The sequence below is a fragment of the Barbatula barbatula genome (assembly GCF_947034865.1).
Source record: "Barbatula barbatula genome assembly, chromosome: 17".
In the NCBI taxonomy this organism is placed as follows: Eukaryota; Metazoa; Chordata; class Actinopteri; order Cypriniformes; family Nemacheilidae; genus Barbatula; species Barbatula barbatula.
In genome coordinates, this window is record NC_136780.1 from 10,729,882 (window position 1) to 10,757,817 (window position 27,936).

The 27,936-nt window shown below is 37.8% G+C and overlaps 1 protein-coding gene across 8 annotated transcripts in view; it reads left to right on the top strand.

Moving 5' to 3' along the window:
- sulf2b (sulfatase 2b) overlaps positions 1–27,936 on the top strand; it is a 115,209-nt gene that overhangs the window by 65,471 nt on the left and 21,802 nt on the right. For 5 of the 8 annotated variants that reach the window (XM_079478508.1, XM_079478509.1, XM_079478505.1 and 2 more), the window contains exons 4-5: positions 24,364–24,609; positions 26,751–26,990. In XM_079478508.1, coding sequence (XP_079334634.1) covers positions 24,435–24,609; positions 26,751–26,990 — 415 coding nt within the window. In that variant the 5' untranslated portion in view covers positions 24,364–24,434. Of the gene's footprint in view, positions 1–19,900; positions 20,208–24,363; positions 24,610–26,750; positions 26,991–27,936 lie in introns of those variants that run through there. The other 3 variants (XM_079478507.1, XM_079478504.1, XM_079478510.1) reach the window with 2 other exon arrangements.

The following is a 27,936-nucleotide window of genomic DNA, read 5'->3' on the forward strand; positions in this document are numbered from 1 at the left end:
CCCTGTTGTAAAAAGCAAGTTTTTATGTGGGTTTTTTAATGTGCTTTAAGAAAAACCATGAGCAAATGTATCATTTTAAACCATTGTTGAGTGCTTTCTTCATAAAACTACAGTTTTTGAAAAATGCCCCAGTTAATGACGTCATAAACCTGTAACCAATCACATCACCTCATTTGATCGCTGTGGAGCAGCAGTTTGAAGCATAAATATGCGAAGATGGCGCATAGATTTGGGCTAAAGCAATCTTTACACTGCTGTATCGGCTCCTTTAGTTCGTTCTTTTAGTGTTTCCTTCACTCTCTGCTCACTCATGTTCATTCAACTATTTTTATTTCACTTTCAGCCTTTCAATAGTTTCTTAATGGGTCTATTTGATGATTTGTTTATTTTCTATTATTTTGTCCTTGTGTTCCTTCATGCAGTTGTTCTTACTGCCTTGTTCATTTACTTGCAATCTTCAATTCCTTTCTCCCTTTCTTTCTAATACACAGTTGCATTAATACTCATGGTGTGTTCCTGCTGACATTTTCTCTCTATACGTCATAATCCTGTCTGTCATTTACTGGCATTTCACTGAGTCTCTGGAGACTAGACGATCTCACCAACACTACCACACACACACAACGCTCCATGTGACGATAAGGGACAGATTAGAGATGATGAATAGGTGGGTAATGGCAGAAGTGTTCACCCTTTAGCCTCTACTCTCAGATTCATGGCCCACCATATAAGTAATGATTTCATCAATAGCCCAAGGGCCAGAGAGGCAGCGTTAATCATCGCCGTTAACCCATGCATTAATTCTCTGCATTCATTTACCTTAAATTTAGGCCGTATTATGAAGACTAATTTTCATATGAACGACCTGCTTAGACATTCACCAAAAGATAAATCATTTCATCCCAGAAGCATTTAGTATGCATTAGTGGCCGTATCCCAGTATCAGTATGTAATGCTATCTATGCTATACGGTATGCCAGATTCCTGATTACTGTCTCAAATTATAGTACAATGAAAACAATATCCTAAAATAGCTTGTATAATATTTCCAGGTGATCTTTAAAGAAGCCATGGTTTTACTAGACTGTCTAGATGTCCCAATTCCATGCACATTGTTTGTGATTTTTATATTACCCTAAATGTTAGATAAATTAAAGTACACTAATATATTAAGCTAGATACTCTACTAACACTTACACGCAATGCAAGCATTACACAGAGAGGTACCGGGATGCACATTTATGATGATTTATGTACTATGTGCCATTATTCGTGTACTCAAGAGTATAAACCACACACACCGAGTAGTTACTTTCCCTGTTATTTTGCTCCCAGTGGCATGAGATATCAACCTGGTTTGCACATAAACCGATGTGTGAAAAATGTAAGGAAATTGGCCTTTGCTTGTTAGAAGCCCGTATTCTACCTGAGGCAATATGAGGTGAGGTCCCATTAAAGTAAAGAAGAGAAGACCCAGTGTGCATGGTGGCACAAACATGCCAGGCATGAGCATAGATATAAATAACTAGATGCCGCATAAGTATCTGTTTCTATTGGCAGATATATGAAGGTGGTCAACCATATTGGAAATGTGCGAGCCAAGCGGGTCCGTTAAAACTCAATATCTTCAATGTATGATTATGACATTTTTTTATTGTTGTGTAAACTCAAACATTATATCTGCTACACTAACACATGACAACAACAAAAGGTTATCCCCTTTTTGGGAATTAAAATCCCCGTGGTTTTCACAGCCATGGCTACACAGCGCAGTGCCGAGGCATTCTAGTCAACTGTGAGTGACGTCATTGGACCGTTCATAGATGGCGGACACGTCTACGTGCCTGGAGTGCTTGAATGCGGCATCTAGTTATATATATCTGTGTGGGTTTGTGTGTGTGTGTGTGTGTGTGTTAGTCTATGAGCATCTGTCTCCTGATATTGTGATTAATGAAATCTAATGGAAGGGTGAGTAGATGTTATGTTTAGAGGGAATATAATTACAAAACAACAACAAGGCAATGAGGTATTTATTATGGCATGTAGAACCGCCGCCACACATAAGCGAAGACATATTGAACATATTTTCAAACATAAACTTTGTTTTATTATTTGTTAAATTGCACTTAAGACACTTTGTCTTGCTCTTGGGCATGCACATATAAGACAACTCCCCCAGAGAATCATCAGTTATGTTACCTTAAACCAAACCTTGGGGTTGATCCATTGTCCTACAAAGCAACAAGTAAGATTAGGCAGTAAATGCATGTTTTGGTAGATAAGTCATTTGGGTTGGGACTTACTTTACTAGTTAGATGTACACCAGGTTGTAAGCTAGTTGTAGGTTGGGTGTTAAATATGCTTTATATGCAGAATTAATACCTGTTCCAAGAATCTAGACGTATTATTGAACATATTATATGTCTCATTGACGCAGTTACACAAAGAGCATGAAGGAAAGGAGCAGTGCTTCATTTAGTGTGATTATATAATTTTATTATTTGTTATTGCATTGTTTTGTTTGCATACTAAAATATGCATACTACTTACTCAAGAGGGCTATAATTTTTCTTGTTTTTTAATTTGACAACTTCTGTTCCTGATCGATACTTCATCTTACTGCGTAGCATTCCTTTTTCTCAGATGACTGAAGCTTTTTTAAATAGCGCAGTGAAAACTGCACAGCCATTGGTTTGTGAAAAGTAAAACTTTAAACCAATGGCAGCGAAGATGCACGGACCTACGGCGATAGCACCCGCCAAAAGGGGCAGGGCGTGGCTATATAAGCAGACACATCGCCGCAGGGTCCTCAGTTTTCTAGAGCAACGACTCTATTTTCGCCACTCGAGACTAACTGTTTTGCCTTCGAAAAGCATCTGCAGAGGGTTCGACCTCATGCTCAGTGGCTTCGCTATTCAGCAGCGCTGGTCTTCTCCCTGCCGTCATCCGGCTACTCTAAAAGACTATTTCTTGAGCAAATTTCCTCCGGCTTTGTTTGCAAATGCCGCATCGTCCCTGTAGGGTCCTCCTACACGGCTCTGATGGGCACCACGAGTGCATCTCATGCTTGGGACCTTCCCACGCTGAAGACGCACTCAGAGAGTCTCTCCTCGCGGATAGCTCGATCCTGGTTCCACCAGACCAAACCGAGTCGGGCTTCTACAGCCGTACTTTCTTGTACCCAAGATGGATGGCGGCCTCCGCCCATCCTCGATCTCAGACATCTGAACCGTGCTCCCCGTATGAAACAGGGTTTCAGAACGATTACACTGAAACAGATCCTCTCACAAATGCCCCGAGGACTGTTTCTTCTCCCTGGATCTGAAGGACACGTAATTCCACATCCAGATAGCCCTCCGTCACAGACGATTCTTGAGATTCGCCTACGAAGGGGTTGCATATCAATACATGGTCCTCCCATTCAGACTATCTCTGGCTCCCGGACTTTAACGAAGTGCATGGACGCGGCACTATCCCCTCTCAGGCAGACTGGAAATCCGCATTCTGAACTACCTCGACGACTGGCTTGTTCTAGCACAGTTGGAGGACGAGCTAAGGTGATGCCCGCTCTTTGGGAATTACCCACTCAAGTTTGGTATCTATGTTAAGCTTAAAATTTCAGATTTCGGGTTTATCTACTCTCCACAACATCATTACAGCAGTAAGCCCATAGAGAGCGTTAAAACAATCCTGTAGATTCTTTGCAATGGCCTACTACTGAAAAACTTGTTCGATTTTATCGCACCCTCAGATTTCGAAAGTTGTATTTCAGCCAATGTTGTCTGATTCTAACAAACCATATACCAATATAAAGCGTATTTATTCAACTTTCAGATGATTCCAGTTTCGAACTGACCCTTAAGACAGGGTCACATTTGTCATCTTATTTGTTGGAGACAGTAAATATAAGTTTGTAACCCTAGTGATGCAAATTATGTCTCAACTACTGTATCACTGTGATAAAATGTGTCAGTGGCGACACAAATAATGTACAATGACGGTATATGTGTTTAGTCATAGTTTTAGATGGTGTAAATATTATTCACAAGGCATAGGGCTTACACCCATTCTTTTTACATCCGGCTGTTCAAACTGTCCCAGATGACTAAAATTAGTAACTGGGGGCTCTTGCACTCCACGCCGTTCTGGGACACTTGCCTCACTTGACCAATCCAGTCCTGCTTCAAAACCTTTGAGACCTTTTTATTAGCAAGCTCTGAGTATGAGATAAAATATACAGAAATAATACGATGAAAGGCTCTTTGTGCCACGGTTGGATTAATATTTCACACTTTAGTGATTGAAGAGAACATAGAGTGTATTGTAATTAGTTTTCTCTACAGCTTCTCGCTGAGAAACGAATAGGAGTGTGGCACATCATTAAAACACACGCATATGCAGAGAGAGAGCAAGAGAGAGAGAGAGAGACCGAGAGAGAGAGAGAGAGATGTGTGAATGTGATTGAGTTTGACAGCTGACGATGAGAGAGACACAGCTTCTTCAGTCGGTCAGTAATAAAATCCCTTCACAGGATCCCATGACAGGGAGAGAGAGAGAGAGAGAGCTGAGAGAGTGATTTATAACAGCACTGTCTAATCTATATTTCCATGTTGTGTATATGAGATATGAGTCTTTACAGTTGCTTTGGTAAACAGTAAGCATATAAAGGGATAGTTCACCAAAAAATACAAATCCTGTCATCATTTATTCAGCAATGTCATTCAAAACACAAGAGAAGATATTTTGAGAAATGTCTCAGTGGTTCTGAGTCTATAAAATGGAAGTCAATGTTTTTTGGTTATCAGCGTTTTTCCAAATATCTTTTGTGTTCTACAGAAGAAAGCAAATCACACAGGTTTGGAATTGACATGAGGGTAAATGATGAAATGATTTTTATTTTAAGTAAACTATCTCTTTAAAGAGACTTTGATAAACATTAGCATTTAAAAGGGAACACAAAAATAAATGAGAACAAGACCAAAATGTAACATGAAGATGAGAAAGTTATGACAAAAAACACATTTTTACCTTTTAAATGCATGTTTTGCCTTCTTTCCATTTTCATTTAAATACAATGATAGAAAAATATCTTCTTCACACTGACATGTGGCTGGTGTCCCTGCTCAATGTGAAACAGCTTATTCTTTCTGAATCAAGCCTGAAGTCTTGACATACAGGTGTAAGTAAATGCTACTGCACTAAATTGAATTTGGATGGAAAGGCTGTGTGGGGAATACAAGACACTCCAGACTGCGGTCTGTCATGAGGAGCTGCTAATCTGTTTATGGCATAGTGGAAAAAATGATCATTTGTGGAGAGGGGGTTTTCACTTCTTTCCTCTTTTGAACAGACAGATGGTGAGGTTGTTGACAGGAAGCTCTACGTATTGTAAAATGCGTTGTGAAGGGAAGATCCCGTTGATATTTATGGATAGTCAAACGTATATAGATGTTTGTTTCTTTGTGCGAAATCTAAAATGCAAATATACGACTGCATTTAAAGTGTTAATGGTACGTTTTATGTATGTACAATGCTTCATTAATATAGCTGCTTACAAGTGAATGCTACAAGTAAATGATTGACAATGAAATAATGGAGAAATAATTGGCACTCTTTGTATGGCTAGTCATAAAAGCTCAACAAGTATGAAATATATGCTAAACTTTGTCTCTGTTACGGTGTATTATTAATGTTTGTTTCACTGTATGCACGCTGTTATGATTCTGGCACATCTTTATGAATCACACGGAACAAAATCAATTTATAATGTCAAATAGATAGATGCTCTGTGTTTAATAAATGCAATACACATATTTAATGAATTTTGCTTGTTATAAAACCGCAAAACCCAACTTAAAATATCCATTTCATGAATTTAATATATATATAGATATATATGACTAGCGAGCATGTATGTGAGTGCAATAACCACACTGCAGTACAGTAGCTAAACCTTATGATAGGAATAACCCCAAATGCGACATATCGTTTTTTTAAAGCATTTTCCAAAATTGTGGTTGATAAGTTCCCAAAAGTGAAGACTGGTAGGGGAAGCGTGGATAGCAGTAGAGAGCTTTGTGCCCTCCATCACATCCATCCAGTCTGATTCTCACATCTTCACCCACACATGTACACGTTTCACTCTCAACCCACAACACAAAATGCACATACACATTAACACACACGCACACAGTCTAAACCAGCATTGTGGGCGGGTGTCCATTTAATCACACATCTCAAGAGTGATTGACTGCTCCTTTGGTGATGTAACGAAATCCCACTGCCGCTGCCTCAGAGCACAAGCGCACTTACAGACACACACATACACATTAAATAAGAGAGATAGAAGGAATAGAGGCTTGTCATTCTCGCTGAATAACACAAATCTCATCTGCTGCTCCGGGCCCAATACTCCGGCCATTACGCAACTATATATTGGATGTTGAGAAATAAACCGTTAATGTGTCCTGTGGTGTGACAAAAATTTTGAAATAAAATAAAAATGAAGTTAAATCTCTTGAATGCTATTTTATATTTTAAATATAAATATGAATGATATAGAACAATATATTATTAACAGTTTGTTAATTTTGCTATATAGGTCACATGTACTGTATATTTGTCAACTCCACAGTAGAAAAGCTCATACAACAGGAAGAAATCAATCCAGAAGGAATAAATAATCCTCACAATCTTTCATTAAAACCTTACAATGTCTAATAATTAATTTCTCATTCATTATTGCTTTTTTTGTCAGTAATACATCACAATACTGGAGTTTGAAAACTGATGGCTACATCCTGTTCACATGGATATACATTTTTGCATTTGGCAGACGCTTTTATCCAAGCGACTTACATTGCATTATACTACATTGTGTGAAAGTATGTGTAATCCCCTGGGATCGAAACCTATGACCTTGCGTTGCTAGCACCATGCTCTAACCAACGAGCCACAGGAAAGCAGACCTTTGCTTATGCTGCAATATGCTTAAATTGAGTGCAACTAAAAAACCAAATTCAATTATTTGCAAGTAGATTACATACAAAGACAACGTAACACAGCAAATGATGCAGTTATGGAACGTGCAATATTCAGCTCAATCTCGGCACAATTTTATACATTTCAACCAGAGAAGAAAATTCACATGAAGAGATTATTGAAACATCCAGTTTGACACATCCAATGTATAAAAAAACACATGCCCCGTCCCACATTTTTCCCACAGTAATCCCACGAGTAATGTATTTTTGAAATACAGGCAAAAAACTTAAAAGTACAGAAAAAAGCGCAAATTTACATGAAAAACAGGAGCAAGGTGTAATTTTACAGGGACATGTTATTTTACAGTTTATTTCTGGCGTCCCAGCTGGCAGAAAATTTGACTATAAAATTAAAGAACAGTACAAAACATTTACAAGAAAATTTTGGAAACCTATTTAATATATATCCTTATATCCTTTAATTTTACAGAATTTTTTTTACAGTATATTTCAGTTTTTCCAGTTTATTGAAAATTCTCGTTGTTTTACAGTGTACATAAGCAAACATCTACTCCCTTGTTAGAGCTGAAATAGACTTGATAGAGTGAAAAAGGTGGAGGGGAGGTGACAGAAGTGTGAAAGAGAGGGGAGATGCAGGGCAGGATGTCTGATCGGAGGGCACTTTGATTTTCTCAGGCATCTGTTCCTCCGGTGTAGGAATCCTCGACTTCATGAGCCTTCAGCAAAGGGCATCTGTCATGTCGAATCACGGAGAAAAAGAGCAAAAAACATAATCTATTGAGAAGTTGTGTGTGTGGTGTGTGCATGGAGAAAATGGTGTGTATGGGGACCTCTTTTTTCACATAAGAGCCATGGGCTTGTAGTGTCTTAGATCCTTGCTAACACATTCTCTTTTATGAAAGAAAAAAAATAATGGAAAGAAAGTCCCGAGGCCAGAAAGAGAGAAAGAATGACAGTTTGGCTTTCTGCAATGTCACATGTACACTTGGGGGTTTGTGTGTGTTGCATGAATGGGTTTCAATGTTAATGACTTTCAGTGTAAGGGTCACATTGTTGCATCTTGTTTGGTTTGTCGTCCATAATAAGGAAATCAAAAATGTTCCTCATGTTTGTATCCTAACTTTCCATCTTTATTTCTAATTGCTGCCTATGATTACCCACCTCTGCTCTCAATGAAAGTGAATGTTTGTGAAATGGTGTCATATCTGAAGTGTGTCCTGCGGTCAGTGCTTGTCACATGCTTATTCACAGGGAAAACACACTTGTAGTGATTAATGATGTGTGACAGACATTTAACATCCCACACACACACACAGGCTCATGTCGGCCACCTCTTTCCTAAAAATAGGATGAGGTTTAACATCAAACTGTGATATAGCAAGACAAATTGGCAATAACAGCCAACTCTCTGCAGAGAGCCACTGCCGTACCCCTCTTCTATGTGTCTGTCCCGCTAAAACCCTCTAAAAAAAACAGAACCACTAAACCTAAACCACATGGACGTGTCTGGCTCAGAACTTCAGCCCATATGTGCATCTCATCTGCCAAACACCCATCACTGATCTTCCAGAGCCAGATGTGTTTAACTTCTCCAACCTGCCACAATAATTCACAAGCCACACATTTCTCACTTATTAAATGGCTTTCATTTATTTTTGGGTTCATCACTGAGAGATTTTACAAGGTCTGTGGTAAACTGCTGACAGATGTGGACATACACATTTACTGTCGCCGCTACCACCAGCACAGTTTACAGGATATTGTTATGTGCTGCTTTTAGCAGATTGAAGTCATTTCGGTGATATATTGTATGTGGTTTTCAGCATGGTCACAATGATGTCACGGTGAATGTACAAGCTATTATATTGCATGCAATACGCTGTTTCTTTTTGTGTTGCACAGTTTTATGGTAAATAAGCGTAACAACCAATAACATGAATTAGTATGTAAAATACTAGCCTATCTGCACTCTAAAAAGTTTAACTGTGATTTTCTAAAGAATCTTTTTATGTTTTATTTTAAAGCTGTGAATTCAATAAAAAAAAAGTTATGCTGTAAATATTAGATCATTTTTAGTAAAGTACCTGTTGGTTTTTAATCAATGTCCCACAAATAACACTTTTTTAATTTTAAAAGAGTTAATGCAAATTTAAGTCTGTTAATACAATATTTATGAAGCCACTGAATGACTTTTTAAAGTGATTCTTTATTTTTTTAAATCTACTGTGGTGATACCATGGTGCAGTTGTGAAAAATATTGTCAAATATTACTGTATGTTATTCCAAGTATTTATTGTACTTATTATATAGGCTGTATGTATATATATATATATATATATATATATACATATATATATAAACACACACACACACACACACACACACACATGTATATACACATTTATTTGCATTTAAACATTTTCAATAATCATGTTTTTTATAGATTTCTAAAATTTATGCTGAGTTTATACAGAATATATATAAAAGTATTAGTATTTAGTTAGTAGATTAGTATTAGTATTGTTAGTAAAATTATTGTTTTATCAATTATTTTATTATTAATTTACCTTTTTACTTATTTATTTTTTAAGTAATTGCTCTACAATTCTTTTATAACGTTCTTGTGATCTGTGCTGAAACAAACCCTTAACCCTGTTTGTGCTATGCAATTGAATATTGTTGTGTGTTGTTTGTTAGAATAAGCACATGCTATCTATCTGAAAACCACCTTAGCAACCACATATCAACACCCTGGAAACCACCCACAACACCCTAGCACATAGATGCAACTAATGCACTGCAAGCACTACTCATATTTCCTCATATTAAGTAAAAATATTGTTTTATCTGTATTCTGGCATAGGCCCATTCACGGTTGTGTGGGTCATTTTAATGGCGTGAATCAGATGATAATGATCTAAAGCGAGAGAAGAGCTGTGCTTGGGCCTTTTATCAGTGGACGAAAGGACGAACTGGAGGCAGTCAGGTTCGGATGAGTGAAAATAGACCGGATGGATGAGAAGAACGAGTCGAGCTTTCATCTGTTAAACGTAGCGTCCGCAAGCCTTCTCACTGTGTCCTCTCCTTTGATCTTCTCTTGATCTTTATGTATTCATAAAGGACTGTTGCCTTCACTCTTTCCTTTTACACGCACACATGCAGAAAAAAGAGCACTTGTGAAAATCCCAAAATCACTCACATGGTTTGATGAATAGAAGAATTTCCTGCACATGTGAACAACATCACATTACTTTATAAGGATTTGAGTGGGTGCATGTGTGTTAAAGACACAAATTCATGTCTCAAGATCATTATGTGGTTTTAGGCGATCTCAGGGAGCACCCGCTATAGATCCTCTAGCTCAAAGAAAATAAGCTGGTTACTAATGGCCTCCCAGGGATGATGTTTTTAAAGTGTAGTTTATGTCCAATAATAAATAAATAAAATTATATTGGATCATATAGGAAGACAATAAATACCTGTGGTTGGACATTAAGTGGATAGTGTCCAGCGACTGTGTTTTTTCAGCTTTTCCCAGTAGAGGAGTGATAGATCAAGTGCATTTGGTATGGATGATAGAAAACTGCAAGCCTGCAGGATTATGGAGGAGAGAGGCACTGGCGAAGTGAGGGATGGATGAGATTCAGGGTCAAATTGAAATAAGGAAGAGACAGCGGAAGGATGGATCGGCGAGAGATTTGAGAGGCCTAGAACTAATGTACTGTGACGCACAAGAACAATACTTCTCTTACAGAAATATGTGGAGGTTAAGAATATAAAGAAACCCCACATTCACCCTTCTGTGCTTCTGGATGTGCATGAGACCACCGTGATTATGTCCATCACAGTGTGTGTGTGAGAGAGAGAGAGAGAGAGAGAGAGAGAGACAAGAGTAGTTGTTCAAACAGACATGTGATGTTGCCATAGAGATGCTTCTGGAAGTACTGGAGTTCTGTCTGAATTGGTAGTGTGTGCATGATAATGAGCATGTTTCATTTCAGGGGGGAAATGAGAGGTCAGTGTGAGTGTGTGCGCGCGTGTGTGTACTCAAGTAGTCAACATGGCCAATGCAGATCAATTTATTGGGTGTTTTGAGACTCACACATATTGTCTACAGTATAAAGTAATTGTTTACAATAGGGCTATCACAATATCTGACCATAAATGTGGCCAAAAGAATTGACTGTAACAATATTATTGAAGCATCTATTGAAATTACATAAATAAAGGATGCTATTGGTCAAAATCTATTTTAATTTTGTTTATTTTGTTGAATTAGTTACATATGAAGAGTTCATTTCAGTTCAATGTATAAACAATTTGCAAATAAACTCTTTATATATTATCATATGTGTAGTATTAACATGAAATCGAGCACTTTTTGACAATGCAGGTGTATTCTTTCTTATTGTGACAGACAGGTCTATAATGACATTTAGTTGACACATTAAAATAAGGTTATATTTGTTAATATAAGTTTATGCATTGGCTACCATGAACTAACAGTGAGCAATATTTTTTAAACATTTATTAGTCTTTGTTGATTATACTTAATGCCAATATAACTTTTCTTGTTATCCCAACGTGCATTAACTAATGTTCACTTTTGATTAAAAAATGCAGTAAATGTTGAAGGTTACACGAAGTAGATTAAAAAAACCTTTAGAATTATTGTTCATTGTTAGTTTATGTAACTAACGCATTAACTAATGTTAACACATACAACCTTACTGTAAAGTTTTATGTGGTGCTTAGACTAATAGACTATTACTATTACCATGCTGTTTCGGGTGAGTGATTGATGACTGATGTTGTATTTTTGGGTGAACGATCTCTTTTAGTATTAAACGTCAGCATACATTATCCTTAAATCATGTGGTTTGCTGAACAGAGGTGTGTTATTACTTCTCTAAAGTGATCTGACGTTCAATTTTTGCCTGGAGGACGGTGTAGCTGGCATATGAAGACCGGGATATCACAGAGACTAGCAATGGCCTATAGCAACCGCCCACAACAACCCAACAACAGCACAGCGAGACAGTTAGAACACTCAAAACACATTAGCCACTGCATTGCCACACCAACAACCACCCACATCACTTTTACACGAGTAAACACCACCACAAAACTGTTAAAAAACGGTTATTCCTTGTTTTAAAATACCTAGCTGAGAAATCTATTCAAATCTGAATTGATGTCATAGTCAAGTCAAGTCAACTTTATTTATATAGCGCTTTTTACAATTTTCATTGTTACAAAGCAGCTGTACAAGAAAACATTGACTATAAGCAAAACATATAAGGTTATGAAAGTCAAAACACAGGTCAAATATCAGACGGACTATACATTCCTATATGCAGTGATAATTAAATAAAACTATAAAAGTCTAGCAGCCCCCCCCCGGCCAGGCAAACAGTGCAAAACAGTATGCAAACGGTAGCGAGGAACCCAAAACTCTGTTGGAGGAGAAAAAAAACCTCAGAGGGAAACCAGGCCTAACCAGGGGATTCAAGGTCCACTCTGGCGAAAGCCGCAGCCTCTGCACAAGCTCGGCAGTGCCTGCATTACACGGCAACATTTTAAAAATTTGATTTAAGATTATCATAAATAATCTAATAACGGCTGAGATTTTTTAGTCGCCACGTCCTTTGTCCAGCTTTATCATCACAGCTTTTGTCAGGTCTGGGCATGGACTGCGTACTGCCCGCTCTGGTAACCTTGGACTGCATCCTGCTGGCTCTCGTAACCTTGGAACAATGAGACAAGACTGGCTGAGAGTAGAGTACTGTTCTGCACTCTTTGATGCAACAAATGCATCAGTTGTTATTGGAAGTGTTCCTGGTTCCGGTTGATCTAACTTGTGCAGCCTAAACCTTCGGAATATTTATATTATGATAGTGTAGTGTATGCAAGATTAAAAATCATAGTCACAAAACACAGCCTTCTCCCACCTTAGAAATGTTGCCAAATTACAGAATATGCTGTGTTGTTTACGCAGAAAAGCTTATTCATGCCTTTGTGACTTCAAGACTTGACTACAGTAATGCACTACTTAGTGGTTCTGCATCATCAATAAACTTCAGTTTTCTTATTTTCTCCTGTAAAGCTGCTTTGGAACAAGGAACATTGTGAAAAGCGCTATATAAATAAAATGTTATTTAATTGAAAAATCTTGTATTATTATAATCAAGCTATTATCCCCCAACAGTGTGTCGGACACAACTGCATGTCTGCGTAGAGCGCTTTCTTAATGTGATCCAAATCGGAGTCGAGTACACAATGTCCAACAGAACCTCCTTTCTCTCTCCCTTTACGCTTTTCCCAATTTATAGTATAATGAATCATCTGCTAAATGGAGGGTGGTGTGGTTATTGTTAAGCTAAATGGCTTGTCATGAAGCGATTTTAATCTAAAAGTGTTTTGTGTCGCCAAACTAGAAAGGGAATGGAGCTGAAATGTAGAATGTGGTTTCAGCGATCTGATTTACCCAGAAGGCTTAAGGCTCGTGTTGCTTGTTCAAACGTGGCATCACAGGCGTACGTGAGAATATATGTAAGGGCACCTCGAAAAGAAAACAGATGGAAAGTACATTACTGTCATAAACCACATTTCATCTCAAATATTTTTTAATGCATGTTTGGTTGAACATATAATTAAAAAAATTAAATGTCTTTTTCCTTCTTGCCTCTATACCTCACACCCGTGTTTTTTTTCTTTTCATTTTACATTCATACCAGGGTCAAATTAGGGCATTTGTATTCTGTGGGCGTCCCGCTCTCTTCGTTCCCTACAGAAACGAAAAAAGGAAAGTGACTTAGTACGTTTTCTCCCCTACCTTCTACCCTCTCTATTAATATTCCACCAGGCGAGATGAGGCGAGCTCTATAGCCACGGGTGAGGAGGCAGTGTGAAATGAGAACATGAAAGTAGCCTGGCCCCAATGGAAATCCTAAGACAAATGTTAGCTCAGGAGTTCGTGGGAGTCGGTTCGAGCGTTGGCCCGTCAGGTTTACGGAGAGCTTTTTATTACCGTGCTAGGCCACTGAAGCTTTTTTTGGGGGGTGGATGGCGTCCTCTCTCTTTCTCAAGAGCAGAAAGAAACTTTAGCACACTGGGTGAAATCGATTGGGTTGTGTTCAAGTCAACTCTTGGGCTGAACTTTATTGCTCTACTGGCCTGCTTAAAGATAAGAAGTTTCTTCAGGAGTAAAGGAAGTAAATTATAACAGAAGAAACTTAAGCACTTAGAGCTTTGCAGGCACAACCTGAAAATCCAATAACAGTGAGCAGAATTTAAATGTGTTCAATGGAGAACCACTTGTCAGTGTTGTTTAACAGAAATCCGCCACAAACGCTAAACCTTTATCCTCATAATATACATTCAGAAATGTCTGCATTCTGTAGACGGTTTCAAAGTGACAATAAAATCAAACGTTACTGCGTATGACGAGTTTGAGGACTTCCGTTACATATTCACAAACAGTAGAGTGCCTGTAGATTATTTCTGATAACAAGCAAAAGAAACCGAGAAGAACCGTTACTTGGCTAAACTTGTCTCTCCAATATTTAGATTTTAGACTGCAATACCAAGCTCACCCGCTAGATGTCAATGTACCATACAGTTTCTTTAAATTCGACAAAACCACAGAGGTCCCATTCAACAAATTGTGTTTATTTAACAAAATGAACATACAACAAAATTCAACAAATCACTTATTTAACAATTATTGTACTATAAAATATGAACATAAATTTAAAACAATATAAATAGTTATATTATTAGACACTAGTCAAACACAGACCGGAAGTTAACTACAGTCCCGGCATGCGTCCAATGAAACGGTCTATAGGCACATTAAACATTTTACATTGCTGATAGTGAATGTGATGGGACATGACAGAAACTATAGTTGACATGTGTGCGAATTTGCCACAGAATAGTAGTAATGATGTACAGTAATAGACACCAGCAGGTCCGCTGAGCTGCAGTTACACTGCACAGATTCTAATATTCTGATATGATCCCAGAATAAAAATGACATGACATGACCTTCTGTGTCTTAGCCATTGACTGAGCCCTGTCATTCTGCATTCGTGTGGTATCTTCAGAGACCAATTTGCTCCTGCTAACAACACGCCTCAGGCTGGATGCAAACATTCAGATTTTTCGGTCAATAAACGCCACTGGCCTTTCGGAAGAGACTGTGCGGCCCTGAAGGTTTAAAGTAAACACAAGTCAAGGCAACATGACCCTAGGGGTCTATTCACAGAGTTTACAGTTCTGCAGAAAGCCTTTATATAAAGACATCCACGGTAAACTATTTCTACATTGTTTTCTGTTTGTTTGTATTTTAGTCGGGTTTATTATCATTTGTTGAATTTAGAGGTTGAGGGGGATGTGTAGTGCAGCGGTTAGTTGGATTTGGTTACATCTGGGCTGGTAACCAAAAGATTGCTGGTCTGAATCCAATTGGAGGCTTGATTCATGGGCTGTCACTATTGTATCCCAGCACAAAACACTTCACCCAAGGTTACCCCAGGAGAATTGTTGCTGTAAAGTACTTTGTAAATGGTTTTGGATTAAAAAGTGTCAAATGACTGGGTCACATCTCATTTAGGTCGCTTTCATGATTTGACATGGTGCCCGGTGAACTGTGAACATTAACAACACTGAATAATAAAGACTAGATAATGTGTTTAACAAGAATCACACTTACTTACAGTACATTTTTAGAGATGACGTTTTGGTGTGGTGCATGTTTTTTGCATGGTCAAAATGGATGAACATGTTTTCTTTCTTTTATACACACACAGGCTCACACATAAGCAATTACACACATTTGATTCATGTGCAAATGAATTAGCAGCCTTGGCACAGAGCCGGTGTTCATACTAGATGAGTCTGCACACTCACACAACACACAACACACGGGCAAGTAAAAATGTGATAAGTTGCAAAAATAGGTTGGCGGGGGTTCTTGAGCACACGCTGTTGTTTTCAGGACTGCTTTAACGTTTCATTGCATAATTTAATAAAATATCTATTGTTATTTTTTCTTTCTGTCATACTCAAAAAACGATTTTACTTTATTAATTTTGCTTGTGTAGCAATAACTTGAATATGCTTTACCGAAGTGATTCATGTATATTTTCGCTCTGCTCGAAATAAAACTCATTACTGACTAGTTATTATTCTTAAAGCCTGTACAACCCGACTGAAATAAATTACCGTCTGTATATAATGTCTGTCCATCAAACCAGCACACATGCGCACACACACAGACTTCATCAAATTTATCGTTTAATGCTCTATTCTGTATATATAATGGAATTATTAATTGGCTGAAGTGGAAAACACAGTTTTCTACAGGAAATTATAACCGCTGGATCAGGAGATGTTACAACTTATATTCATGGGTTGAATTTGAGCAATATATCAGACTCATAAAATAGTTTTCAATCCTCAAAATGCATCACAACTATTACTCATACTCACGGTTAGGGATTTCAACAGAACCAAAATCTGGATATCAAGCTTCACCTTGTAACTCTTCCTGTATTATTTGTGCAATTGATGTGAATTATACATTTACAATCAAAATGGCTTTACGAGTCATTTCAACTTACTATTTCTAATTTACAGCAACAGTATCTTATAGTAAGTTTCTTAACTTATTTTGGTCACAAGTAATGTAATGAAATGCAAAAGGTAATGTTAAAATATCAAAAAGTTATAAGTTTAAATGACTTTGATTATAGCTCAAAACGCCACAGAAAAACGTACAGTTTAGCATCCGAAGAACGCAAATACATGTAGGAACCACACTGATCCCTCTTAATCACTTACATTTTATTTAGAAAATACGTAACCCTGGACCACAAAAGCAGTCACATGTAGCACGATATTTTGTGAACTTCCTACTGTAATATCAAAACGTATTATTAAACTGAGTGGATGCTGCAAAATCGTGAACAAAAAGGGCCGAAAACACGACTACAACATGCCTTACCCACTTAAGTTTGGAATAAAGCTTAGAATTTCCGTTTTCGGCTTCATCAGCTTCATTTTCTCTCCACAGCATCATGACAGCAGTAGTTTTCTTTAGTGGATGGTATTTTCTCCTACACAGATCCAGCACAGACAAAACATATTGTGTCCATTAAACAACATTTCATGCATAATTCACATCATTAAAAGAACTGTAAAAATGAGGTTACTTTACATTGCCAGTAATGCTAATATGTCAAGTGTACTGTCATTGTACATGTTAGAGTACCATTCCAATGTGGCACATTTTCAAAATGGGAGATTTGTATGGTCTTTTGTGTCATAAGTGCCGTAACAGGCAGAGATGTACGTTGGGGCAGTAATGCGGTACAGGACACAGAATGAGCGAGAGATGAATTCTAATTAGCAGGTGTAATTAGAGGCTAGCAGACATTAATGAAGAAGGATTCATTGCTGTTATCGGCAAGAACTCTTTATTAATGCCTTTATTTAATACAAGACATCCACATGTTTGTCACGCAGATGAACTGCTGAACTAAAATAGCTCTAGTCTTGACAGAGCAGATCGTGACACAGTGAGCTTGTGCTGTTGTACTGATATGATAATAAAGCATTGGTGTTGATGAGTGTCACGCTGTAAATACAGTGTTGTGATGCATTGCTTTAATGTTTATTTACTTCATTTATTGTACTATTGTAGTGTGTTTTATTGGATAAATGGGTTACTGATTAATGTTTAGTTAAAGGCTTTAGACTTTTTTTAGGTTTTACTATAATTTTATGTATCTGACCTAATTCAGAATGTCATGAGATGTGTTCACTTCTCCATGCCAAAGTCCCTTTAGGGAAGTCGTGCCACTCGGCGGCCATCTTTGCAGTTAGGGCAGTTATTCAAACAAGACATAAAGTCTGATATTTATAAAATTCTAATTAATCGACATATGTTAAAGCAACATTTAAATATGAAGTTAACTGTACCATAACTTTATTTCTCATGATACTACGCATGTGCAAAGCTTCGCTAGGGCAACCATATTGAGCATCCCCATTCATTTCAATGGCGGTGACGCATCTTGTTAATATTAATATCTTTGTATACGCACTCAGTATCATATTATCAGATTATATTATGTCTGGCTATAGACAGTTTCAATGCAACAACAAAGAAACGTTACTGCGCATGCACGCTTTTGTGGCCCAAACGTACCTTCTGGTACACAATCCTCAAAGAATAGAGTCCCTGTAGATAACTTCTGATTACAAGCTAAATAAACTAGTAAGTAAATTACATTATCTAGCAAGATAAAATTATATCTAGCCTGTATTTATTTAGGTTACAAGTAGAAGAACTGGCCAAACTTAAATGCGACAAAGTTACACGACCCATTCAACAAACAACTAAATTTTATAAAATTAATATAACCAATAACTATTTACATTTTATTACATTCATTTTTATATTATAAAACACTAGCCATTCCGATTAACAAATACAGACCGGAATATATGCGACAATAATACACCATACAAAAAAACGTATCTTAAAGATAAGAATGCACCAAACATCCTTTAATATTACCATTATCTTCTATTGCAGTGGACATCTATGACTCATTTTTGAGGTGTTTAGAAATATATAAACAAATACATTTCGTATGTGATTTAATAATTTATTTCAGCTGTCACCGTATATGAAAGCAGATTCTGTGGTGTTGTCTTTTGTTCCGTTTATTAAGCAGCCGCATGTTATTCATAAGCAGCTTCTCATTCGGTCTGGGTGGCAGCTCTTAATGTAACACGATAAGAAGACCAAATGGACAAAGTTAATTAAAACAGAGCCAGACAATTTGACGGTCTCGTTTCTTTTTTCTCGTCCTGTCTCTTTGACAATAACAAAGGCACGGTCTGTTAAACTCACAGCGGGAAGTGTGACGTTTCTCAGGAAATTCTCTGCAGAACAGTTTATTGGGATTAGGATTGAATACCGAAAGCTTGAAAATTCCAGTTGGCTTTACGGTCAGAGACAGATGTCTGAAGGGCCTGTCATCAGTTGTGTACACACAGCCAGGTCTCTCGTCCGATATCTTGGTTTCATCTTGTTCTGTTGTCTGTTACACAACCCACTTTACAACACACATTCATCTCCTGGTAAGAAAGGCAGTGTTTAGCCAGTAGTATATGTTTGATAGGAGACATGAAGTGTTTTTGGTAGGTTTATATGTCCTGCATTGTCGTACAGTACACAGTTTTTTGTAATCATTTCAAATTCATGAAACACTGCAGAACATTTACTGTATCTTAAAACTTCTGATGTTTATAAAGAAAGTACCCATTGCGTCAACTACCCAAATACATAATAAATGCTTGTTGGTTTAACGCAATTTCCAAAAAATGATGGTTTAGCCCAATAACTCATTTTGACAAAGCAAAAAATCCACAACAAATCTGTACTGCATACACAAATTACATCCATTTGCAGGCAGACATCATTTGGTATGTAAATATAACCGCGGTTCGGCCGCAAATGAAATTCTGACTATTGCTGTAATTCAACTAAATTTAAATGTGGCGGGCTTCGTTTAATACTCATGTAAATATAAATTGCTGAGGGTTATGTTTGAGCTGCTTGTTAATATAATGTAAATGAATTTCCCGTATGCCGAGCTCCAGGGTTGGCAGAGCATAAACGGGATGCAGATGGGACCCTCGCCCTCAGTTTTGTTATAGCGCGACGCTCCGTTAGCCCTTACTGGAGATTGGGACGGGGCGGGGGTGAGGGGGGTAATAAATTTGAAACCAATGGGGCTCAAGGTTACAATACATCAATCCTGAGAGAGTGGATCAGGGAGAACAGACGAGTGAGAATGGAATTATAGCAGGAGAGAGACAGAGAGAGAGAGCTGTGGGGGGGAGAAGGGAAGTGCGGAGAGAAGAGCGCACATGAGTGAGCGCAGTCGTGAGAGCGAGCGAGAGAGAGAGAGAGAGAGGGATATAGCTACAGCATAGTGACCTACCGAGCCAGATGAGCGAGTGCAGTGTGTGAGAGAAGAGAGGAGTGTTACAGCCGTATCTTGTTAGTAAGGATCCTATTAAGATGCTACCGTAGCCCTCACGCTACATATCTGGATATTTTTACTTTCTAAGTGGGATGAGTAGCCGCTCGGAGCGAGACCCATCTGACATCCACACCATGAGGTACGGAGAATGAAAGAGATGTTTGAACGCATGCAGAGAGAGATGGCAGCGATAACAAGCTGGAGTGAAAGAGATCTTAAAGGATGAAACAGTGAAGCATGGACGGATGTGTGGTGTTTTCCTCAAAGTTTGTGCCTCTGTGGAACTGAACATTAACCCAGATTGTGTTCACTTCAGGGCAGTAAGTTTGTTGTTGTTTAGGGTGATGTTTTCTCTCTTTAAACTTGCTCTCTTTTTTATTTTGTCATTTTTTTACAAATCAATATTGTAATAGAAATCCAAGTAATAAAGGAATTACACCCTTTCATTTAACCATATTTACAGTTTTTCTAAAGCAACTTAGAGTGCATTTCAACTATTTTTTGTTTTGGCAACTCGATCTTGGCATTGTTAGCACCAAACTCTACCAGTCGAGCTACAGGAACACATATATATCATCTTTTCTATTCACAGCTAGCTTTGACTGCCTGGTCAATGTGTGAGGAAAGTCTCTATGCAATTGAATGTCCAGTATGTCCAGTCAAATTTATAGCCGTTGTCTTTACGGTCCTCTTGAGGACTGCTGGTACAGCCGCGACGGTCTCTGTCTCATTCTGGTGTGATTGGAGTGTCCGTATATTGTGTTGTAGACAAAAGCCGATATGATGTGAAGGCAACAAAAAAGTGAAAGTTAAGAAGAATATGTATTTAGTATGTGTGGTGTTGAGATAGATTTGGAAATAAATCCTGTTTCATTTGACTTCAGATAATATAACACATCTTGTAAATAAGGTATACAAAGGGTGAGATTGTGTCCACGGCTCTTGGGGATAGACGCTACTTAAGGACCTTCTCAGATTCATCTTGGATTATAGCCCAGAGACAAAAACAAATAAGCAGAGATCTCTAAATAAGCCTTTACGGGTCATGGTCACTTTTTCCAAGAATGAAGTTAATGGAGGACCCCATGTATATTTAATCTATGCTGTTAAATAGTAGAGACAGACCAAAAATGGAAGAGTAATGAGTAAACGCAAGCTACTTATTAAACTCCATCATGTGCTTTATCATCTTCCAGAATTCTTTAAGAAAATTACGTTATTCTGTCTTTCTAAATAGAACTATACTTTATAGACCTTGATGGGCTAACCTGCCAAATAACACAGTTGTGTATGTTCATATAATAGTAAGAGATTATTTCTTTCTTCATCTGTTGACTGATTCCACTGGGTTAAAGTTTCTTTTCCACGGTTGTGCTTGAATGACGGCACACAGAGCGCAGCCGAGTATGCATTGGATCTTTTTATCAATACACTGTTGATGTTGCTAAGAATAGCATTTTACATGTTCTGCATCAGTTCATGTGTTGCTGCACTGTATTTGATCACAGACATTTCATTGAATAATTTTTTTTATATATTTGTATTTGTCCAACTAAAATGTTTGTACAAATTAGGTCACCAAATGCTTTGTAAGACCAAATAAAAAAATGAAGACTGTGTAAAACTCGTTTATCTGTGCTATCCAACATGACCTTAAAATGTTGACTGCTTTTACATTTTCTAAAACAAAAAAGAGACGAATAAAACTCACATTTTATGTACAAATGTATGTGGGTGTACATACTACAATCTGTCATATATTTCTGTGTTGAAGGGTACTTAAACAAATATCGCCATCTGTGTGTCAAAGCAAAAAGCTGTTGGTTATGTCTATTTATTTGTTAGTTCAGGCAGAATAAGGACAGATTGACATCTGTGTGCTGTTGGTCTCGATGTGTTCACGTCGCGCATAGACGCTTTTGGAGGATTCACTCAGAATTAGTTGCACCCGCTGATAGTGACGCTCATTTGCACACAATGTCTGCGTTGTTTTACCGAGGAATAATGCAAATCAGTAAACGGTGCAAACACTGGTAATTTTGTGCTAAATGTAGATTGCACTGCTCAGTTCCTGCAGGTTGATTTTGAGGGATGCAAGAATATTGCAATCTGGCGTATTTTAATTGTCTCTTTAAAAGGCTAAACGTATGATGTTTGGAAATATGGGTGATTATAAACTCTCTCATCCACTGTTCATCATCTGCTTGAGTGTTTCGTGCATCTCTCAAATTGCACTGTTTTAAAAAAGATGCAAATTACAGACGCCTTATTTGCATTCTGTTTACACTGAAAATCATAATTTCTTATTGACACATATCGGAGAGAGGACTGCACATTATGCAAGACATGTCAGATTCAACCTATGTCGAATGCACGGGCATCATAGACGTACTCTTTCTCCTCCGTCTCCCTAGACAACAACGTCAACCACAGTCACAGTAAAAAATGTGAAACAAGCAACATGAGCTCTTTTGATAAACAAGCTAAAACATATCTAAGAGATGAATTGCAATATTAAAGGGTTGCTTTCTTGTGATAACTTGGTAAATGTGATGTTCTCAGCATGGATTTGATCTTTGACTCAAAGCTTTGAAACATCTCTCAAAGCTGCGACATCCCTCTACTCCGCACCTCTTGAACTCAGTCTGGTTCCTCTGTGTTCCTCTGGTTATCACGCTCTGACTGTCTTCTGCCCCCCGCCTGCCCTCCTTCAGATTAGTCCCCGCTGTGTGCGTGCTGTGTGTATTTAGCTCATGGTGGGTAGCAGTGGGTGGGGTTTATTTTCCAGTACAGATTAGTAGCTGAGAGGGGGGATTCCATCCTATTAAATTATTCATGCTTAAGAAATGATTACAGTGCATGAAACAGCATTGTGCATCAATAAAAGCCTCACCCCAGACCCTGTCAGTGTGTGTGTGTTCAAATTAAATCCAGATGATATTAATTCACTGGGTTTATATTATGTGGAGATCCTAATGCAAATCGTTCCAAAAGCTTGGCATGTTTTATCACAGTAGCTCAGATGTTTGATATGTGTTCTCATTTGTGTCAATAGAAATGTACTGTTACCATATGTGTTGTGGTATTAAAACTAGTGTCATTTTCTATATTTTCTGAAAAAGAAATTGGAAATTCTCGAATGTTATGCTGGGACTGTTGTGTTTGGTTGCTGGGGAGTTGTTATGTGGTTGTGTAAATGTTCTGCATGGTTTTCATGACATTGCTAGATGGTTTCTGAGCTGTACTGACTAACTGTTATTGTAGGTGTTTACTTGATAAATCTGCCTAAATTTCAGTAATATTCTAGTTTGAGATGTGGCATTTTTATTGTAAGTCTGTGATAGGTTTTCCACCCAATTTTTCATAATTCTGGCAACAATTTGAAATCTTATCGTTTAAAATAAGTGCATGTGTCCTCTATGGTGTGACATAATAATATTTGGAAAACAAACTGGTAACATTACGTTGTTTTATATATTTATCAAATAAAATAGTGTTGGCATATTAGTCCGTCAAAAACTGTACATGTACATTTATTCATTTAGAAAATGCTTTCATCCACCCGGTAATAATTCTGTCATCATTTATTCACATTCAAAACATGTATGACTTTTTTGTAAAACACAAAGAAGATATTTTCTCCCAGTGATTGTGTGTCCATAAAGTCAATTGAGTCCAATGTTGTTCGATTACCAACATTGAAAGTCATACAGGTTTTTAAGACATGAGGATGTAAAATTAATCTCCAAAGTGAGTATGTTTACTTGTAAGAATAGAAGATGGTAGGGAAAGATGAACAACATAAACGTGGAAAGTACGACTCACAACAATTTTCACATCTGTAGCACAAATGATGAAGTTCGAGTTACACGCACACTATAAGTGGGTCTTAAGTTTGAATCTCTAACCAAAATAGTTATCAAAAGTGACAGTGATGCTGGCTTTGGCACACACTTAATGAGCTACTGTCGCGCTATAGCAGTTGGTGAACTGTCTTGTGATTTTTTTGTTCTTGAAAGCACGGTGTGAACGTTTCTGTGTACTGCTTCTGTGAGTCTGAGAAGTGAGCAGAACGCAGTGTTATGGATGTTACATTGTGTACTGAGAACAATTCCGCACAGTCTTCAGAGCAAGACTATTGAATAAATGTCAGAATCTTAAGTCTCAAAATGAAGTCGGTTTCTTCTCAAAATAATAATCAAAATAATGCTTAAATTTGAAGTTTTGCTAAACATTCTTTTTGTTGAGTCCAAGTTAACTGAATAAAATTTGAACCTTCTGTTGTCTTCCAACAGGTGCAACGAGGTGAGATCGGTGTGAGCGATAGCCCCGACACGGTCAAGGGTTGGGGTCAGAGGTTGTGGCCATGGCGACTCGAGGTCTGATGGCCCGGCTCATGGTGCTGCTGGGCGTGCTGGCCGTGGCTCATGCTTCTGTCTTCCTGTCCAATCAGAGGCAGAAGCCTCGATTTCAGCGTGACCGTCGTAACATTCGCCCCAACATCATCCTCATCCTCACTGATGACCAAGATATTGAACTTGGTGAGTGGAAAAACCCCTTACCCATGGTCTCACTGCATCACCTCTCGTCTCCTGTGTTAATACTGATTTGTTGTCCATCCATATTGACCTTTTCAGTGTAAAGTCTGAGGTTTTTGGGACGTGTGTATGTTTGAGTTTGTGTGTTTTGACCTTTCTGCATAAATCTGGAAAGGTGTGGTGATCCTGTCTGAAAAGGCCCAATTGTACTAGACTTCCTGTCTCCGATAATATCAATTCTGCCCATCTGGCTGGATTTGGTGTATGTGTGTGTTTGACAGAGAGAGTCATGGAAAGACTGAGAGCGATTGGAAATAAAAGCAGTTGCAAAGACAAATACTGAGACGTGTAACAAATAATCTGTGACTTCTGAATGTAAACCAAATATCTAAACATTCTATGTATATTTATGCAGACATGGACAACTGGTGTCATTTGATAGCACTCTAACACTGGATAGACCAATATATCTCCTTTTGGTAAAGGTATTGTCACCAACATAGAATGAATAAATGAAGTGATATCTTTATATCTCTCACAGTCTGGTGCAGTGTATTCAAAAGTGCAAACGGCCTGTGTGATGTAAGTGTGATAAAACACCTGCAGTTTTACAAATGGCTCATCCAGTCATTTTAGTATTTTCAAGTCTTGTGTCACTTACATTGGATCCAAGGGGATTGCACAAACTTAGCAACAAATGTATAGGATAATGCTATATAAGTCTCTTTGGATCAAAGTGTCTGCCAAATGCATGAATGTAAATGTAATGTAAATCCTAGAGCCTAACATCAGCAGCGCAAGGATAACTGGTTTGATCACAGGGACAAACTGATAAAAAGTATGCACTCGACGTCGCTTATCCAAAGTTAGGCACTGTAAGGCACTGTAAGAGCCGCACTACTTTTAAAATCTGAACAGATTTGTTAAAAAATAGACATCACACACTTGCAGACTTTTTGAGAGTTTGAGGAGAAAAACAGGTCATCACACTACTCGCTAAAATCTGCAGACTAGCACAGACTTTCTGCAACAAATCCAGACTGAAAATCTGTTCAGAATCCTAGCAAGTCTTGTAGTGTATTCCAGCCTTAAGTCGCTTATCCAAAGTGTCAGCCAAATGCATAAATGTAAAAGCAAATTTTGTGAATTTAATATTGGAAAAATGGTGAGTAAGGGACTATGTAAAAAAATCTGGCACGTTATGTATAAACGAAACCGCTTCTTGATTTGTAGGAACAGTCAAACTTCATTTCATGACGCCATGCTCACCTTGACAGTTGTTTTTTTTCACAAGATGGCACGTATCTTTACAACGTAAGCATTGGTTGTAATAAGGTGCTTGCACAAATGACCAATGGGGTTATTTTCAGGGGTAACCAGGTTTGTTGTTATATATTTTTGTTGTGATCTGTTTTTGTAATGATGTCAGACTTATTCATACACTTTTGGTTTGCCTCCCACGAGTTACAGAGAAAATGAAATGAGATAATATATACAATTAAATTACTACATTGTTATGTAATATACAGATATTTATGTGTTAGGTACCCAGCTAAAATGTTGTTAGTATCCTCTGCTACTGTTTATACAATAACCTTAAATCTACTTTTTTTACTGCTTTATTAATATAAAAGTATACATTTAATTGCAGCACTTATTAAAGCAATCCATATGACTTTCTGCATCTTGTGGTTGGCATCTTATGTGTATTTCTTCACTCGTAAATTATGAATGTGCTGCCATAGTTAAATTTAACACTCAGATGTGCTTGTTTACATTTCAAAACCCCTAAATAACCTCAAAACTATTCATTTTCTTCTTTCAGAAAACATTATTATTGCTTTAATGAACAATGTATTTGTTTTGGGGAGCTTTACCATTTTGATTCCTAGATAACATGACAGCATTTTAATATAAAGTTTGTTCATCTTAAGAAAGCAAGCCGGATACATCTGAGGCTTGGTAAATCATAAGATAATTTACTATGGGGTGCACTCTGCCTTATGGCTAAACGGATCTGGCCTTGTGTCTTCTGGGCTTTCCGAGCTTGAGCATCCCTGGCCTTATATAATAAGCAAGAGAGTTCTTCAAATAGGATTATAAGTGAAAAAGACTTTAGTTGACAAATTCTCTCTCTCATCCAGGCTCTATGCAGGTCATGAATAAGACCCGGCGGATCATGGAACAGGGTGGGACCCACTTCACCAACGCGTTCGTCACCACACCCATGTGCTGTCCATCACGCTCCTCCATGCTGACGGGAAAGTACGCCCATAACCACAACACCTACACCAACAATGAGAACTGCTCCTCACCCTCCTGGCAAGCCCAACATGAACCGCGGACCTTTGGAGTTTATCTGAACAACACTGGCTACAGGACAGGTGAAGAGCATTACTAAATGCCAAACTATGACAGAAATGTTAAAGCATTTTATCTACTGTGGTATGCTGTATGAACTGCCTAAACATTACCGCAATGACCTGTGATATATAACATATGTCACATATAGTTGATAGTTTTCATTTGTGTCTGTTGTGTAGTTCATAAACGCTCACCAGAGACAGTTTGACAAGCCTCCGGGTCCCCACACACTCTTGAAAACTCTCCCACAGACTCTGCACGAACATTGACATAATCTCTCCCCAACAGATGATTTACATTACACTGGAAACCTTTGGGCTGTTTTATGTAGTTTTGTGTATTTGTGTGTGTGAGGGTTTGTTTTGTTTGTAACATTAAAATCAAGCATATCTACTTTGTGCATGTAAACACACTATGAGCAGCTGGGAATGTTATGGCCATGCACACACACCTGGCAGCGAGTCAGGCTTTTAGTGGTAACAGTGATCCATTAGACCTCACTTCCTCTACTAGAGAGACACAAGCCCGACCAACATCCTCTAATGTAACATTTCTAATAGAAATATTCATCCATCTTCAGCTCCTTGTTTTATTTCTTATTGTGTGTTTACTTAGATCAGTTTTCAACATTCAGTATTTTGATGGAATGTTTATTAGTTATATGTGACCTCGACTCTCAAAAGTGATGGATTAGAATAGAAGCATCAAAGCAGTCAGAGCCATAAAATTGATCATGTGTGTTTATTGCCGTAAATGATAGATTATATTATAGATTTGGAGATACAGTGCTCAAATTTCAGTTTTTAATATAAACACAGTACTGATAGATTTGATTGGTACTATGGTTTATCATTTTGCACAAAAATACCATATCTTGTCCAATGTAAATATTAAAGATATCAATAAGGGTTTGCAATGATTAACCCTCGATTAATTACATCCAGAATAAACGTTTTTGTTTACACA